Below are 16,641 nucleotides of genomic sequence, written 5' to 3'. Positions count from 1 at the left end.
CAAAATAGGTAATTAATAACTCTTTTTGATGGTCAGATGTTGGATTTCTAAGATATAGTGGTGATAATTATTACGCAAACTTAAAACTAAAGCTACGAGGGTTCCAAACGCGCCCAGGTCTATGTTAAAACGTTAAAACGTTAAAATGTTAAAACTTACGAGTCAATCTCCAGCTTTTAATATTTCCTGCCTAGAGTTGTCTAGTCTAGTCTCCATTGAAATTGATCGGGAAGGAATATTTTAATAATTTCTGGAAAATTCGACACGAGCTCCGTTGACAACCGTAGACTAGTCAATAGTCATGGTATCTCGGCCATTAACATCTATTATTGCAAATTGAACTCTTGTGTCGATTAACCGAGCCGCTAGTCTGCAATTATCAGTAATTACTAGTTATGTATACCCATCCCGGCCCCGGGCAAAGTTTAACTGATAACTAGAGTAAGTATATTTTATTTTATTTTTATTTTGTTTATTTGAAAGTAATCAACAGCGTAAATACATAATTATTATTTAAATTTAAATCTAGTTATAACAGAAGGCCAAAAGAGATTACTTAAAATTATAATTAAAACTATTTTTAACAGAATAGATTTAGAATAAATGTAGGTATATACAATAATAGAATTACAACAGTGTGTGTGTATGCTTGTGTGAGTGTGTGTGTATGCGTGTGTGATTGTGTGCTTGTGTGTGTGTGCGTGTGTGTATGTGTGTGTGTGTGTGTAAGTGGGAGTGTGTGATTGCATGCATATTTAGATGTTAGCTAGGTACTTTTTTTTTACGATGATAGTTTCTTAATTCCTTTTTAAATATTGTTTGATAGGTAAAATAAGTCAAACTCAGTATAGTACGCGACAGGTCGAGATGGCCATTGGGGAGGGAACGCCCCGCGCCAACCCGGTGCGCGCGAGCGCGGGTATCGTGCGGCTGTGCGACGCGTCGCCCCGCCTCATACTCGGATTGCCATCTGGACCTGTCGCGGACTATAGGTATCTTGAAGCCGGTCCGTTATTGGCATAATGACGGAGAAGAAAATGTTTATCGGTTTAACTTGTTTTTATCTGGAGGACTCGGTGAACTATATCTCATTCTTTCTCCTACGAGATCGAAGGGGACCGGGAACCGTTGCAGAAGATAGTACGGCAAAGGAGGAATGTCTGACAGACATGCACCCTATCTTGTAGGGCAATACATATCTAAGAAGAAGAAGAAGCGTCGGTGAAGACGCTGTGCAGATGTTGTATACAACATCCACAGCGTCTTCGCAGACGAAGGTGAGATCCCCGGTCCGTCATCTTACGCCACGGTCTCAGGGGCATACGGACTGGTCAAGTTCAACAAATCCATCCGTCCCAACGTCATCCTAAACCGTGCTCCGAGCCTCACAGGAGTTGCTCTTAGGAAGATGTTGCCCCCGATCTCTCCAATTTTTTTTATTTTTTTTTAAAGTATATTAGCCATGTTAAGTGACTAATATTCCCCTTTCCTCTCCAACTAAGCGTCGAGCTTGTGCTAGGAGTAGGTACGACAATAGTGCAACAGGCGGGGTTTGAACCGTCGACCTTTCGGTTTTCAGTCCACTCCTTTACCCGTTGAGCTATTGAGGCTCAAAATTATTTCTGCAAATAGTGCAAACCCGAGCGAAAAGCGCTCGAGTATTTCTTTGTGAATATTTTTTTTACATTTTTGAAAACCTGTACGCACCAATGAAAGGGGTTACATCATATAACCTTCATCTTTTTTTTAGCACCTAATCTGCACAATCCAATAGGTCCCAACGACGCTCGAGTAAATCCCCATTTAGCATCTTGGGCTCCCCTACTAATATGTCATCACTGGCAACACGCACTGTTCGAATACTTTGTTCTTCAAGCACTGAGGAATTTTGAACAAGAAGACATCTCGACATTTGGACAATAGTAATATACTTACTAACAATTTATTAACCGAACATAACTTAAATCTGGTTTATAGTGGGTCGATACGTTACATTACATTGGTCAATAGTATGAAGATAAGAGAGTGAGACGAATTGCACTCGTAATCATCTTGACCGGAGATAAACTCGCAGACACGATCTGTGTGTGTGCTGAATTGTGTGTGGCTTTACCTACAACTCTGCTTGCGTCATATTCCTCATCACTTAGGGTCGCTCCTCTTTTTGAAGATAAATAGTCCAGATTTTCTTTAAATATTTTTATAATTTTTATGATAGTGTTTTTACCTACACTTCAACGAAATTACTAAATAAAGATCTCAGCCAATGTATTAACCTATGCCCTACGCGGAAACTGCAAGTGGGAATAGAATATAGAATAGAATAAATTGCATTTTTAACAAGAATTTATTTGCTGAATATGAGTAGGATGTTTACAATAAATTATAACTATGTTTAAGCGATCTACATATTCTATTATATTATATGAGTCTGCGGAATGTGTCTTGAACCTTAAATAAAAAGCTTATCTTGTTCCAAAAGAGTAATAAATATATCTGTCTGATTGCAGCAACCCTCGGCGATATGGGCGGAAGCGGCACCAGTTCATCATCCTCGCACATGTCCCCTGGGTGGACCACCAATGACCTGGACTTGGACTTACCCGGAGAACTATCTATGGGGTGAGACTTTTTATTTTTAACCGACTTCCAAAGTCAAAGTCAAACTCAAATGATTTATTCAAAATAGGTAATAAATTACTCTTTTCGATTGTCAGTTGTTGGATTTGTAAGATATAGTGATGATAATTATTACTTAAACTACTTAAACTTAAAACTAAAGCTACGAGGGTTCCAAACGCGCCCAGGTCTGAGAAGAACCCACAACAAACTCAGCCGCGTATTCTTTTTACCATCACCACTTTACAAAGTCATAAATTAAAACTTATTAGAACTATCACAAAACTAGCCTGCCTATCATTCAAATAATCCTTTACACTGTAATAGAATTTTTCAATGAGTTTACGTTTTATGTAAACTTTGAACTTGTTGAGAGACATCTCCAATATTTTTTCTGGAAGCTTATTATAAAAACCGGTCAGACTCGCGCAACGAGGGTTCCGTACTACAGTCGTATTTTTTCGACATTTTGCACGATAATTCAAAACCTATGATGCATAAAAATAAATAAAAAGCTGTTTTCGAATGCACAGGTGAAGACCTTTCATATGATATCCCACTCGATATAGTTATCTTACCTCGAAAATTAAGAATACTAATTATTAGTTCATGACCACAATTTAATTTTTTTTGTGTGATGTAACCACAAATTTACGGTTTTCAGATTATTCCCCAAATGTCAGCTATAAGACCTACCTACCTGCCAAATGTCATGATTCTAGGTCAACGGGAAGTACCCTGTAGCTTTCTTGACAGACCGACAGACAGACAGACAAACAACAAAGTGATCCTATGAGGGTTCCGTTTTTCCTTTTGAGGTACGGAACCCGAAAAACGTATAGAATTACGAGCAAATGAATTGCTAACTTTACTGAGCCTAAAGGCGGGCATCACAAGTTTATTTTTATTTCTAGTATTTACATTATGACAGTCACTTTTTTTTTTAATTTATTTGTTTTTATGTACGTAAAAAAGGAGGTGGTTCTCAGTTCGGCCCGTTTCTTTTACTTCAGCTGGATAATTCGCTTCCTTTTATATATGTAGACTAGCTTCTGCTCGCGGCTTCGCCCGCGTGGTTGGGATTTTTCTCATAGTCGTTTCTTAGCTGACACCTAACCTCAAGAAAAAACCTATTTTCCAAATTTCAAGTTAATAATATCAATAATTAAAACTTTCCCATACAATCTTTCATCCCCTATTTTACCACCCTTATGGGCAAATATTCCAAAAATCCTGAAACACGTACTTCTTCAATTGTGACCAAAAACCCAAATACCAATTTTCATGCAAATAACTTGAAAAATGACGGACTTTCATACAAACTTCCATCCCCCATTTAACCCACTTAGGGGTGAAATTTCGAAAAATCCTTTCTTAGTGGATACCTACTCTTTACAAAGAATATACCCTCCAAATACAGGGTTTGCAATACAGGGTTTTCCTAGTGCAGAGGGCAGAAAACTTGTTTCTTGTGTCTAAATTCTAAATTCTAAATTCAAAATAAATTATTCTTATTCTTAAAAAAAAAAAAAAATAATGTCTTTAGGTCCAGCGGTTTAGGCTGGGCGTTGATATATATGTCAGTCAGTCAGTCAGTCAGGACTTTGAATTTTATATATATAATATAAGAAGATAGATAATTGTGTACTTTTCAGCGATGCATTGGGTGCGCTATCCTGCGCGCTGCCTGGTCTGCCAGGGTTCAAGCAGGAAGCCCTATCTCCCCCGGGGAACGTGCTGGCTAACTCACGACGTTGGCTTCCACGCAGAGCTGATGATAATAGACAGGTAACCCTCTACTTACTAGACTCACTAGAGTCATAGAATACTAACTATTACTATGTTAGACGACCTCCCTGGCGCAGTAATGAGCGCTGTGGTCTTATAAGTGGGAGGTCCCGGGTTCGATTCCTGGCAGGGGTTTTGGAATTTTATAATTTCTAAATTTCTGGTCTGGTTTGGTGGGAGGCTTCGGCCGTGGCTAGTTACCACCCTACCGGCAAAGCCGTGCCGCCAAGCGACTTAGCGTTCCGGTACGATACCGTGTAGAAACCAAAGGGGTATGGGTTTAATAAAAACTGCCATACCCCTTCCAGGTTAGCCCGCTATCCTCTTAGACTGCATCATCACTTACCATCAGGTGAGATTGCAGTCAAGGGCTAACTTGTATAGAATAAAAAAAAATAAAAAAAAATGTAAAGAAGGGACACTTACATCCCCCGCCAATAGGGTATTGAACTGTAGTAATAAAATGATGTAATTTTTGTATAGAGGTAGTTTATGGGGCTTAGAAGAGAATAATTAAAAAAAAAATACTTCCCAACAGAAACTACTCTTTTTTAGGGTTCCGTACCTCAACAGGAAAAACGGAACCCATATAGGATCACTTTGTTGTCTGCCTGTCTGTCGGTCTGTCAAGAAACCTACAGGGTACTTCTCGTTGACCTAGAATCATGAAATGTGGCAGGTAGGTAGGTCTTATAGCAGACATTCGGGGAAAAATTTGAAAATCGTGAATTTGTGGTCAACACACAAAAAAAATTAAATTGTGGTTATGAGTAATAATTTGTATCTTCAATTTTCGAAGTAAGATAACTATATCAAATGGGGTATCATATGAAAGGTCTTCCTTCACCTGTACATTCTAAAACAGATTTTTATTTGTTTTTATGCATCATAGTTTTTGAATTATCGTGCAAAATGTCGAAAAAATACGACTGTAGTACAGAACCCTCAATGCGCGAGCCTGACTCGCACTTGGCCGGTTTTATTTTTATCGGTGATTGATTCTCTTAATGGTGGTGGCAATTTATTTACAGATAACCAGCATGGTGGTGGACAACCGTGACCTGGACGACGGCTGCCAGCAAGCGTCACCACATAACGGCGGCATGATGAACTCACATTGTAAGTTTGAATCTAAATTATCCGTTCCTCAAAAGGAAAAAAGGAACCCTTGAGCCTTATCACTCTGTAGACAAAATCTAAATACCTAAATAAAAGGAAAAGGTGAATATAGGAAGGTAAAGGAAAATTATGCTTTTTTTATGTGTACCTACCAAGAAAACATTTACAATAAAGAGAAGAAGAGAGTAAAAGTGGACAGGGGAGCACTTATCTCTATGAGAGATCTCTGCCAGTGACCCTTGGCAGTGTGAGCGGTTGTAATAGGTACAAAAAGAAGGTAGAAATATTTATGAAATTCTTTTTATTTACTTTACAGCCAGTCCAGAGAGCATGCAGTGCCAGCCGATGCCAATCGTGATGCCACTGAATGGCTACCACTCGCCCAATAACCAGGAGAACAAAGGTAAGGCGCAAGCCTGGATTTTGTTGTTAAGGTTTCCGTAGCCGAAGGGACTCTATAGCCCGTGATCATATGAATGCCAGTGAATGGCATGCTAGGTGCTGGTTTCATTACTAACACGATCGCGAGATTTATCGCAACGCTATTTATCTATATACATAAAAGGGAAAGGTGACTGACTGACTGACTGACTGACTGACTGATCTATCAACGCACAGCTCAAACTACTGGACGGATCGGGCTGAAATTTGGCATGCAGATAGCTATTATGACGTAGGCATCCGCTAAGAAAGGATTTTTGAAAATTCGACTCCTAAGGGGGTGAAATAGGGTTTTGAAATTTTGTAGTCCACGCGGACGAAGTCGCGAGCATAAGCTAGTTTCTACATAATTAGTATTTAATTTTGTGATCTTCAACTCGCACGTCAGTGGCACGGTACGCAGAATTTCTAGAAACCGGCATACCAGACACAAGCATGTGTATCACTGGCTTATTTACTAAGGCTCCGCTGTCCGTCCGACCGTCTTTCGGTCTGTCTGTCTCTCAGCGGGCCGAGTCTCGTGAACCGTAGTAGGTAGAGATTTTAAATTTTTAAAGAATGTGTATTTCTAATGCCGCTATAACAACAAATAATAAAATTTCAAAATAGCCGCCATGAAAATAAAATGAAATAGTGTTATTTCTTGTACGGAATACAACGGTGATACGGAACCCTTCGTGTGCGAGTCCGACTCACACTTGACTGTTTTTTTTTTAATAGTAGTTGTATGATAATTTTGTTTGTAGGTCTGTTGATGTGCTCGCCGAACTCCCTGGACAGCTTTCTGCACTCGCCGACCCGCTCCGAAACCTGCTACAAAGATGATAACAGGTAATAAACAATAACACAGTATGAAAACAGGTAAAATCTAGGACATTAAGAACACTCTCAGGCATGCAGGTTTAGAAAAAGAGAAATCCATTAATCATCTAAAAAAAATCTATTAATCAAAATATTACAATAAAACTTAAGCCTTATCTAATTACTATACCAATCATGCCCGCGTGGGATGGTGCCAAGAATACTGACTGCATTTCCGCGATGTACAGCCAGGCTGATCCGTTGCGCAAAAAATGACCCAGCCCTTCTGTCACCAGATGCTATTAATCGCTGTGAAATGTCTCGCAAAAATTGTTTTGCGAGAAATAAAAAGTATTAATCATATAAAAATTCCTGTAATTATATTTAGACTAGCTTATGCTCGCGACTTTATCCGCGTGGACTACACAAATTTGAAACCCCTATTTCACCCCCTTAGGGGTTGATTTTTCAAAAAATCCTTTCTTAGCGGATGCCTACGTCATAATAGTTATATGCCAAATTTCAGCCTGATCCATCCAGTAGTTAGAGCTGTGCGTTGATAGATCAGTCAGTCAGTTAATCAGTCAGTCAGTCTTCTTTGCCTTTTATATATTTAGATTAAAAAAACCAGTACTTTCTCTACAGTTTTTTCTTACTTATGTAAGAATAAAATTCCAGTAATCATCTAGAAAAACTCTATTAATCATCTAGAAAAAATCCATTAATCATCTAGAAAAACAAATTCTTTCCAGATTCCAAGATCTCCATTTATATTCCAGATTCCAGTACGTGCTGGCGGCCGCCACGTCCATAGCCACCAAACAGAACGAGGAAACACTGACCTACCTCAACCAGGGACAACCTTATGAGATTAAACTGAAGAAATTGGGAGATTTGGCGCCTTACAAGCAAGAAAAGAAGATTTTTAAGGTAAATCATGAAGGTCTAACTGATCTATCAACGCACGGCTCAATCTACTTGACGGCTCGGACTTGAAATTTGGCATGCAGATAGCTATTATGAGGTAGACATCCACTAAGAAAGGATTTTTGAAAATTCAACAGGGGTTTGAAATCTCTTTAGTCCACGCGTACGAAGTCGCGGGAATAAGCTAGTTTCTAAATAATTTTAAATACATATCATAAAATGCGGAACTGGCAGGATTCGAACCTACGTCTTCTGGGTTCGCGCCCGACGCCTTGACTGCAAGGCCACTGTTCGCTTGCTGCCAGTGACAAAATTTGTGATAAATTTAATATTTTGTTTACAGAGTGTCATCAAAATCTGCTTCCACGAGCGTCGCCTGCAGTACATGGAGCGCGAACAGATCGCACAGTGGCATGCCGAGAGACCCGGGGAGAGGATCATAGAAGTTAGTGAACTTTAATGCACACCAAAAAGCAAGGTCGTAGCCAGGAATAGGGTATTTTTTTCCATTAATCATCTAGAAAGCAAGCTACACTAGAAAGCAAGGCCGTAGCCAGGAATAGGGTATTTTTTCCATTAATCATCTAGAAAACAAGGCACACTAGAAAGCAAGGTCGTAGCCAGGAATAGGGTATTTTTTCCATTAATCATCTAGAAAGCAAGGCACACTAGAAATCAAGGTCGTAGCCAGGAATAGGGTATTTTTTTCCATTAATCATCTAGAAAGCAAGCTACACTAGAAAGCAAGGCCGTAGCCAGGAATAGGGTATTTTTTCCATTAATCATCTAGAAAACAAGGCACACTAGAAATCTAGGTCGTAGCCAGGAATAGGGTATTTTTTCCATTAATCATCTAGAAAGCAAGCCACACTAGAAAGCAAGGCCGTAGCCAGGAATAGGGTATTTTTTCCATTAATCATCTAGAAAGCAAGCCACACTAGAAAGCAAGGTCGTAGCCAGGAATAGGGTATTTTTTCCATTAATCATCTAGAAAACAAGGCACACTAGAAAGCAAGGCCGTAGCCAGGAATAGGGTATTTTATCCATTAATCATCTAGAAAGCAAAGCACACTAGAAATCAAGGTCCTAGCCAGGAATAGGGTATTTTTTCCATTAATCATCTAGAAAACAAGGCACACTAGAAAGCAAGGCCGTAGCCAGGAATAGGGTATTTTTTCCATTAATCATCTAGAAAGCAAGGCACACTAGAAAGCTAGGCCGTAGCCAGGAATAGGGTATTTTTTTCCATTAATCATCTAGAAAGCAACGCACACTAGAAATCAAGATCGTAGCCAGGAATAGGGTATTTTTTCCATTAATCATCTAGAAAACAAGGCACACTAGAAAGCAAGGTCGTAGCCAGGAATAGGGTATTTTTTCCCATGAAATGCAAGAAAAGCCAAAAACAAAAAATATTATTTAAATATCCCGCCAAAACGTATTCCTTAAAATATGACGCCTCATATGTCATCGTGACGTCACCTGTTTATGTACGGAACTCGCACTCTACACGCAACTGTTTCTTTAATTCTTCGTATAATACGTTACTAGTCTAACGATGATTATAAGTCTCGCAAATTGCTGTTGCGCTGGAACCATGTCTCATTAACATCGAAATGACGTAATTTTCACGTCATTTGACTATATTTAAATAAAAATATACCATCATTTGACGACCTCCTTGGCGCAGTGGTAAGCGCTGTGGACTTATTAGTGGGAGGTCCCGGGTTCGATTCCTGGCAGGGATTTGGAATTTTATAATTTCTAAATTTCTGGTCTGGTTTGGTGGGAGGCTTCGGCCGTGGCTAGTTACCACCCTACCGGCAAAGCCGTGCCGCCAAGCGATTTAGCGTTCCGGTACGATACCGTGTAGAAACCGAAGGGGCATGGACTTATTAAAAACTGCCATACCCGTTCCAGGTTAGCCCGCTACCATCTTAGACTGCATCGTCACTTACCACCAGGTGAGATTGCAGTCAAGGACTAACCTGTATCTGAATAAAAAAAAAAACAGCTCGAAACTTCAGTCTAGTGCTGACGTCACTAAAATGGCGGCCACGTGCATTAGCAATTTGCGGGAATTATACGCACTACACTTCTGTCATCCGAGTTCTATCCGTCATCCGTGAGAATGCCACTCGTACAGAACACTCACTCAAATATAATGTGAAGCAGTATTACCTATCATTACAATAGAGTATTTTATATATTATATGTATTTATATTTTTCATATATTATGTATATAAGTTGATTTGGATATTTATTATACAATATTTATGTAGTTTATTAGATTCTAGTACCGTAGACCTATTCCACTTCTTGATACGCCTTACTCACAACCTTGAATGGGAAGCTGAAAGAAATCTCTGTTTAGAGATAAGCATTTCCAATGTAACTTAATTTATTATTACTTTGTAACTACAATTTTGGTACATGAAAAAAAAAAAAAAAAAAAACCAGCGGTTATCTACGACATATGTCACAAGCTCCCATACAAAACAAAAAGGAATGTATTTTCACGGACTTGGATCGGATGAGTGCGTTACCGCCGTAAGTGTTTGAAAATGGTTGAATAATAAAAATGTGTTTGTCCACAGGTGGACGTGCCACTGTCGTACGGGGTGACTCGTGTAGAACAACCGACTTGCATGAACGCGCTGCACATCTACTGGGACCCCACGAAGGACGTTGGCGTTTATATCAAGGTGAATACTTGTCGGTATCGCCACTAAGTACAGTCATCATCATCATCATGATCAACCCATCGCCGGCTCACTACAGAGCACGGGTCTCCTCTCAGCGTGAGAAGGGTTTTGGCCTTAGTTTACCACGCTGGCCATGTGCGGATTGGTAGACTTCACACACCTTTGAGAACATTATGGAGAACTCTCAGGCATGCAAGTTTCCTCACGATGTTTTCCTTCACCGTTAAAGCAAGTGATATTTAATTAATTAAAACGCATATAACTCCGAAAAGTTAGAGGTGCGTGTCCGGGATCGAACCCCCGAACTCCGATTAAAAGGCGGACGTCCTAACCACTAGGCTATCACAGCTTTGTACAGATGTACAGTACGCAACAGGAAATATTGTACATCGACCTTTAGAAAAAGATAGCGGTTTCGTAGAGCTTTGTCTCTGTCGTTGAGACCGACAAAACGTAACGTAGGTATGAGTGACAGAGACAGCGCTCTACAACGCAGAAATCTCATTCTAAAGGTCTATGTACAATATTTCTTGCCGGCTACTGTACGTAGTAAGAGTGTATTAAAAAAATTACCTATATAAGTAATTTTAAAAAATTACTAAAATAATTTTTATTTATTTACTAGATGATGCCCGCGACTTCGTCCGCGTGGATTTAGGTTTTTAAAAATCCTGTGGGAACTCTTCTTTTTTCCGGGATAAAAAGTAGTGTATGTCCTTCCCGGGGATGCAAGCTATATTTGTACCAAATTTCGTCAAAATCGGTTGAACGGTTGAGCCGTCAAAAGCTGACAGACAGACACACTTTCGCATTTATAATATTGGCATGGATTATAATGTTAGTATGGATTGGTATTAGGTGAACTGCATATCGACGGAGTTCACAGCAAAGAAACATGGCGGCGAAAAGGGGGTTCCCTTCCGTATACAAGTGGAAACGTACCTCGCCAACGAAGACAACAGGCTCCACGCCGCTGCCTGCCAGATCAAGGTAATAAACCAGACAAGTGCGAGTCAGACTCGTGCAATGAGGGTTCCGTACTGCAATCGTAACGTACCTCGCCAACGAAGACAACAGGCTCCACGCCGCTGCCTGCCAGATCAAGGTAATAAACCAGACAAGTGCGAGTCAGACTCGTGCAATGAGGGTTCCGTACTGCAATCGTAACGTACCTCGCCAACGAAGACAACAGGCTCCACGCCGCTGCCTGCCAGATCAAGGTAATAAACCAGACAAGTGCGAGTCAGACTCGTGCAATGAGGGTTCCGTACTGCAATCGTAACGTACCTCGCCAACGAAGACAACAGGCTCCACGCCGCTGCCTGCCAGATCAAGGTAATAAACCAGACAAGTGCGAGTCAGACTCGTGCAATGAGGGTTCCGTACTGCAATCGTAACGTACCTCGCCAACGAAGACAACAGGCTCCACGCCGCTGCCTGCCAGATCAAGGTAATAAACCAGACAAGTGCGAGTCAGACTCGTGCAATGAGGGTTCCGTACTGCAATCGTAACGTACCTCGCCAACGAAGACAACAGGCTCCACGCCGCTGCCTGCCAGATCAAGGTAATAAACCAGACAAGTGCGAGTCAGACTCGTGCAATGAGGGTTCCGTACTGCAATCGTAACGTACCTCGCCAACGAAGACAACAGGCTCCACGCCGCTGCCTGCCAGATCAAGGTAATAAACCAGACAAGTGCGAGTCAGACTCGTGCAATGAGGGTTCCGTACTGCAATCGTAACGTACCTCGCCAACGAAGACAACAGGCTCCACGCCGCTGCCTGCCAGATCAAGGTAATAAACCAGACAAGTGCGAGTCAGACTCGTGCAATGAGGGTTCCGTACTGCAATCGTAACGTACCTCGCCAACGAAGACAACAGGCTCCACGCCGCTGCCTGCCAGATCAAGGTAATAAACCAGACAAGTGCGAGTCAGACTCGCGCACTGAGGGTTCCGTACTACAATCGTATTTTATCGACATTTTGCACGATAAATCAAAAACTATTATGCCTAAAATAAATAAAAATCTGTTTTAGAATGTACAGGTAAACCCCTTTCATATGATACTCCACTTGATATTGAACTTAAACGTCGAAAATACTAATTTGAAAGTTAAAAATTCACTAACACGTAATTTAATTATTTTTTTATGTATTATAACCACAACTTCACGGTTTCGGATTTTTCCCCTTATGTCTGTTATAAGACCTACCTACCTGCCAAATTTCATGATTCTTGGTCAACGGGAAGTACCTTCAAGGTTTCTTGACAGACACGATAGACAACAAAGTGATCCTATAAGGTTCGGATCCTTAGATAGATAGATAGAAATACTTTATTGCACACAAAAAATATTACATAACTATTACAGAAACTTAAACTAACAAAATTATTGTATGCAAAGGCGGCCTTAGTGCTCACAGCAATCTCTTCCAGGCAACCTTTGGATTCTTCTTTCCTTTTCTTTTGACGTACTGCCTTCCTTTTTTCTTTTGACGTACGTACCCTCTGTAACCCTTTTTTTTCGCTTAGGAGGGGAAAATCCTCATGGACATAGTGCCGGACTCCTACCGACTAAAAACCCCTCCTTTCTCTAAGCAGTAACGTTCCCGCCTTGTTGCTGTAACTTGTTGTAACTCAACTTCCGCCTCTTTCCTCCTTCTCCTTACTTTCCATTATACCTTCCATGTATTTCTGAACTGTCTGCCACTTCTTTTTCTCTTCCAGCATTGTGCTTATGAGGCTCTCCACTCCAAACTCTCCTCCCAGCTCGGCTACGACATTCCTTCTTTCTTCCTGAAACTGTCTGTAACCCTCTGTAACCCTAAAAATAACTTTTTTTTTTCTAGATTTTTATAGAGGGTTTGTTTATATCCTAAACATGTCACCCTCATAGGAGCAAACATTCTTCCTTATGTTCTAACTTCTAAGATTTGAGTACGTCTTATACAGCTTGCACAGTGCTCTGGCCTCCTTAGACAAAGGGTGGGCCAAAACAGTGTTACAAGTACCCACATCTCTCAAATCAAAAAAATAACGTTGATACTTAATTTTTTCTGTATAGGTGTTCAAACTGAAAGGTGCGGACCGCAAGCACAAGCAAGACCGTGAAAAGGTGCTGCGGCGACTGCCCAACTCCCACGAGAAGTACCAGCCGGGCTGCGAAGCGACCGTGCTTACCACTGTAACTAATTTTTTTTAATAGATATAGCGAGCAAACGAGCAGGTGGGTCACCTGATGTTAAGTGATTACCGCCGCCCATGAACATTTGCAGCACCAGAGGAGCCGCCGATGCGTGGCCGGACTTGGTTCCACAGTTTGCACGTGCGTGGAAAGAAGGATCTGGCACAGCGGACGGTCGAAGTGCACCAGACACCCAGATGGTGAGGGTGAAATTCCTTACGGTGGCGCGCGGTGCGGTTGTAGAAAAAAGAGGGTGGAATGAGGTCAAAAAGTTCTTCAGAGCACTGCCCATTATACAGGCGATAGAACACGCATAGAGAGCTAACGTCTCTGCGGTGCTCCAGGCTTTCCAACGAGCCGGTTAGTTTAACTACCTATTAGCCTCAGATTTCAGGCTTATTTAATGGTTTAACCATATATGTCATTATCTCTATATATAAAACTAGCGTATGCTCGCGACTTCGTCTGCGTGGACTACGCAAATTTCAAACCCGTTTCATCCCTTTAGGGGTTGAATTTTCAAAAATCCTTTCTAAGAGGATGCCTACGTCATAATAGCTATCTGCATGCCAAGTTTCAGCCCGATCCGTCCAGTAGCTTGAGCTGTGCGTTGATAGATCAGTCAGTCACCATTTCTTTTTATATATTTAAGATTCAAAGTCCTGACTGACTGACTTATATATCAACGCATAGCCTAAACCGCTCATCCTAGATACATAAAATTTTGAGGGTGTATTCTTTATAAAAAGTAGGTATCCACTAAGAAATGATTTTTCGAAATTCTACCCCTAAGTAAATAGGGGATGGACGACATCAGACGAGTCGCAGGGAGCCGCTCGCAAGACCGTGGCGTGTGGAAGTCCCTACAAGAGACTTATGTACAGCAGTGGACGTCTATCGGTTGATGATGATGATGATTACGTAATTACCTGTGAGTCTTGTCTCCAGTTGTCAAACGACGCGTTGCTGCCACCACCGTCGCTGGTCACCGCCTCACCACCCTACTCTCCAGAGATGTGGTAAGTCTTTTTTTATTTATTTGTAAAGAGCAACCGCCGAGTTTCTTGCTTGTTCTTCTCGGTAGGAAAGGCATTCCGAACCAGTGGTAGATGCAGCTGACGGATCAAAAATACTTGTAAAAGTTTATTTGAATAAAAAAGATTTTTATTTATTTATTTATTTACTAGCTGATACCCGAGACTTTACCTGTGGATAGCCTTGTGGTTAGGACGTCCGCCTTCTAGTCGGAGGTCGGGGGTTCGATCCCGGGCACGCATCTCTAACTTTTCGGAGTTATGTGCGTTTTATGTAATTACTTAAATATCACTTGCTTTAACGGTGAAGGAAAACTTCGTGAGGAAACCTGCATGCCTGAGAGTTCTCCATAATGTTCTCAAAGGTGTGTGAAGTCTACCAATCCGCACATTGCCGGCGTGGTAGACTATAGTCAAAACCCTTCTCACTCTGAGAGGAGACCCGTGCTCTGTAGTGAGCCGGCGATGGATTGATCATAATACCTGAAACCTGACTTCTTGAAGCATTCGTACCCACGACCTCTGATTAGAAGGCGGACATCCTAACCACTAGGCTATCACAGCTTCAGTAGGTTTCAGGTATATTATATTAGGTTTATTTATTACTATGATAATATTATATAGTACAATTTTGAATTTCGAATATGTTTTGTCTTTTATAGTGATGTTCTTATTTAAAAAAAAAACGATTTTACCGGTTTAAAATAGAATCTAGATGTTAAGCAACTACTGACCTTGAATGACTACAATTCCTATTTTACGAAACAAGTAGGTACTATAGTACTATACCTATAACCTAATGTTGTTTATTTTTTTAAATTATTATATTGTTATCGTTTACAATGTAATATGTACCTAAATTGCACTAAGTATGAGAAACTGTTTTAACGCATAAAACGCATAATTAAATCAGCAGGTTCATTTCGGAAAACCTGCATCATTCGTTGTTACAATTGCAATTGTTGGCTGAATTTATGGTATTCTAGTTGCAACAATGCATTAGCCAATAGTGAGCGAGTCACAGGCGCCGATTCTGTAGTCTTTCTCTAAACTAAATTAAAATTATCTGCATCTTTTTCTTTTTAATATTGCTAAAAAAGTACAGAACTTGAATTTTACATTTAAAGACCCTAAATTAAAGTACACGCTACAAATTTAATCAATTGCCTCGCGACTGGCGGCTAAAGTCACGAGGTTTGACAGCTCTAAATTAAATTTATAACTGTCAAACTGTGTTTGTCCTTTTCATATTGCATTAGTAAAAAGAGGATGCGGATACTCTAAATTTTACCTACTCAGAATCAGTACCATTCTGTAGCTGTCATTTTACCGTAATCGAGCCCTAATGCAATACAAAGCGGTTCAAACTAGACATGAAACGCTATCGCGTGTTTTTACTCTTAATTGGCTGAGTAGATGCAATTAAAAGGGAGTGGGGGACATCAATTGTATACCCAGAGTCAATGGAGGTCAGTTGCCTTAGAAACTATTATGAAACAGCTTACGCCATAAAGTGAACCATTTGAAGTAGTGTGGATGAAACCAACGCATCTCTCTCCATTGTACCTGCACTCTGCATCACTGAGGATCGTGCCCCTCTCGGTTACATGAATAACAATATACATGTACCATATCCAAGCAAAATAAATAAATGTGTTCGCATGTCTTAGTTTGGCGACCTCCATGGCGCAGAGGTGAGCGCTGTGATCTTATAAGTTAGAGGTCAGGGGTTCGATTGGCGGTAGGGGCAGTTTGAGAGTTTATGTTTTCTAAATGGTCTCAAATTCAAACAGGTCCCAACTCCCACATTTTTAGTTTCGCCATGTCCGTCCGTCTGTCTGTCCGTCCGTAATCGGTTAATCTCAGTGACTAGAGAGAGACTATTAGTGCTAGAAATCTGTAATTTGGCATGGGTATAAATATTAATCACGCCGACAAAGTGGTGAAATAAAATTTTGATAAATATTTTTTTAGGGTAGCCCCTACATGTAAAGTGGGGGTGAATTTTTTTTTCTCGTCT

General features: G+C 40.6%; 1 protein-coding gene and 1 long non-coding RNA gene across 5 annotated transcripts in view; one reads left to right on the top strand and one right to left on the bottom strand.

The window, feature by feature from the left end:
• gem (transcription factor CP2 like gemini) overlaps positions 1-16,641 on the top strand; it is a 62,085-nt gene that overhangs the window by 26,305 nt on the left and 19,139 nt on the right. For 2 of the 4 annotated variants that reach the window (XM_034982731.2, XM_034982732.2), the window contains exons 2-12: positions 2,511-2,622; positions 4,275-4,407; positions 5,439-5,526; positions 5,843-5,929; positions 6,714-6,798; positions 7,548-7,698; positions 8,039-8,140; positions 10,294-10,401; positions 11,260-11,391; positions 13,468-13,587; positions 14,536-14,606. In XM_034982731.2, coding sequence (XP_034838622.1) covers positions 2,511-2,622; positions 4,275-4,407; positions 5,439-5,526; positions 5,843-5,929; positions 6,714-6,798; positions 7,548-7,698; positions 8,039-8,140; positions 10,294-10,401; positions 11,260-11,391; positions 13,468-13,587; positions 14,536-14,606 — 1,189 coding nt within the window. Of the gene's footprint in view, positions 1-2,510; positions 2,623-4,274; positions 4,408-5,438; positions 5,527-5,842; positions 5,930-6,713; positions 6,799-7,520; positions 7,699-8,038; positions 8,141-10,293; positions 10,402-11,259; positions 11,392-13,467; positions 13,588-14,535; positions 14,607-16,641 lie in introns of all 4 variants that reach the window. The other 2 variants (XM_069507929.1, XM_069507930.1) reach the window with 1 other exon arrangement.
• The window catches only part of LOC138404311 (uncharacterized), a 132,195-nt gene continuing 118,453 nt past the window's right edge, over positions 2,900-16,641 (bottom strand). Inside the window, exon 3 of the long non-coding RNA XR_011238312.1 lies at positions 2,900-2,909. This is a non-coding gene — a long non-coding RNA (uncharacterized lncRNA). The remainder of the gene's footprint in view (positions 2,910-16,641) is intronic.

This window comes from Maniola hyperantus, chromosome 27 (assembly GCF_902806685.2).
Source record: "Maniola hyperantus chromosome 27, iAphHyp1.2, whole genome shotgun sequence".
Taxonomy (NCBI): domain Eukaryota; kingdom Metazoa; phylum Arthropoda; class Insecta; order Lepidoptera; family Nymphalidae; genus Maniola; species Maniola hyperantus.
The sequence above is the reverse complement of the archived record's forward strand: the minus strand, read 5'-3'. Positions and strand labels throughout refer to the sequence as shown.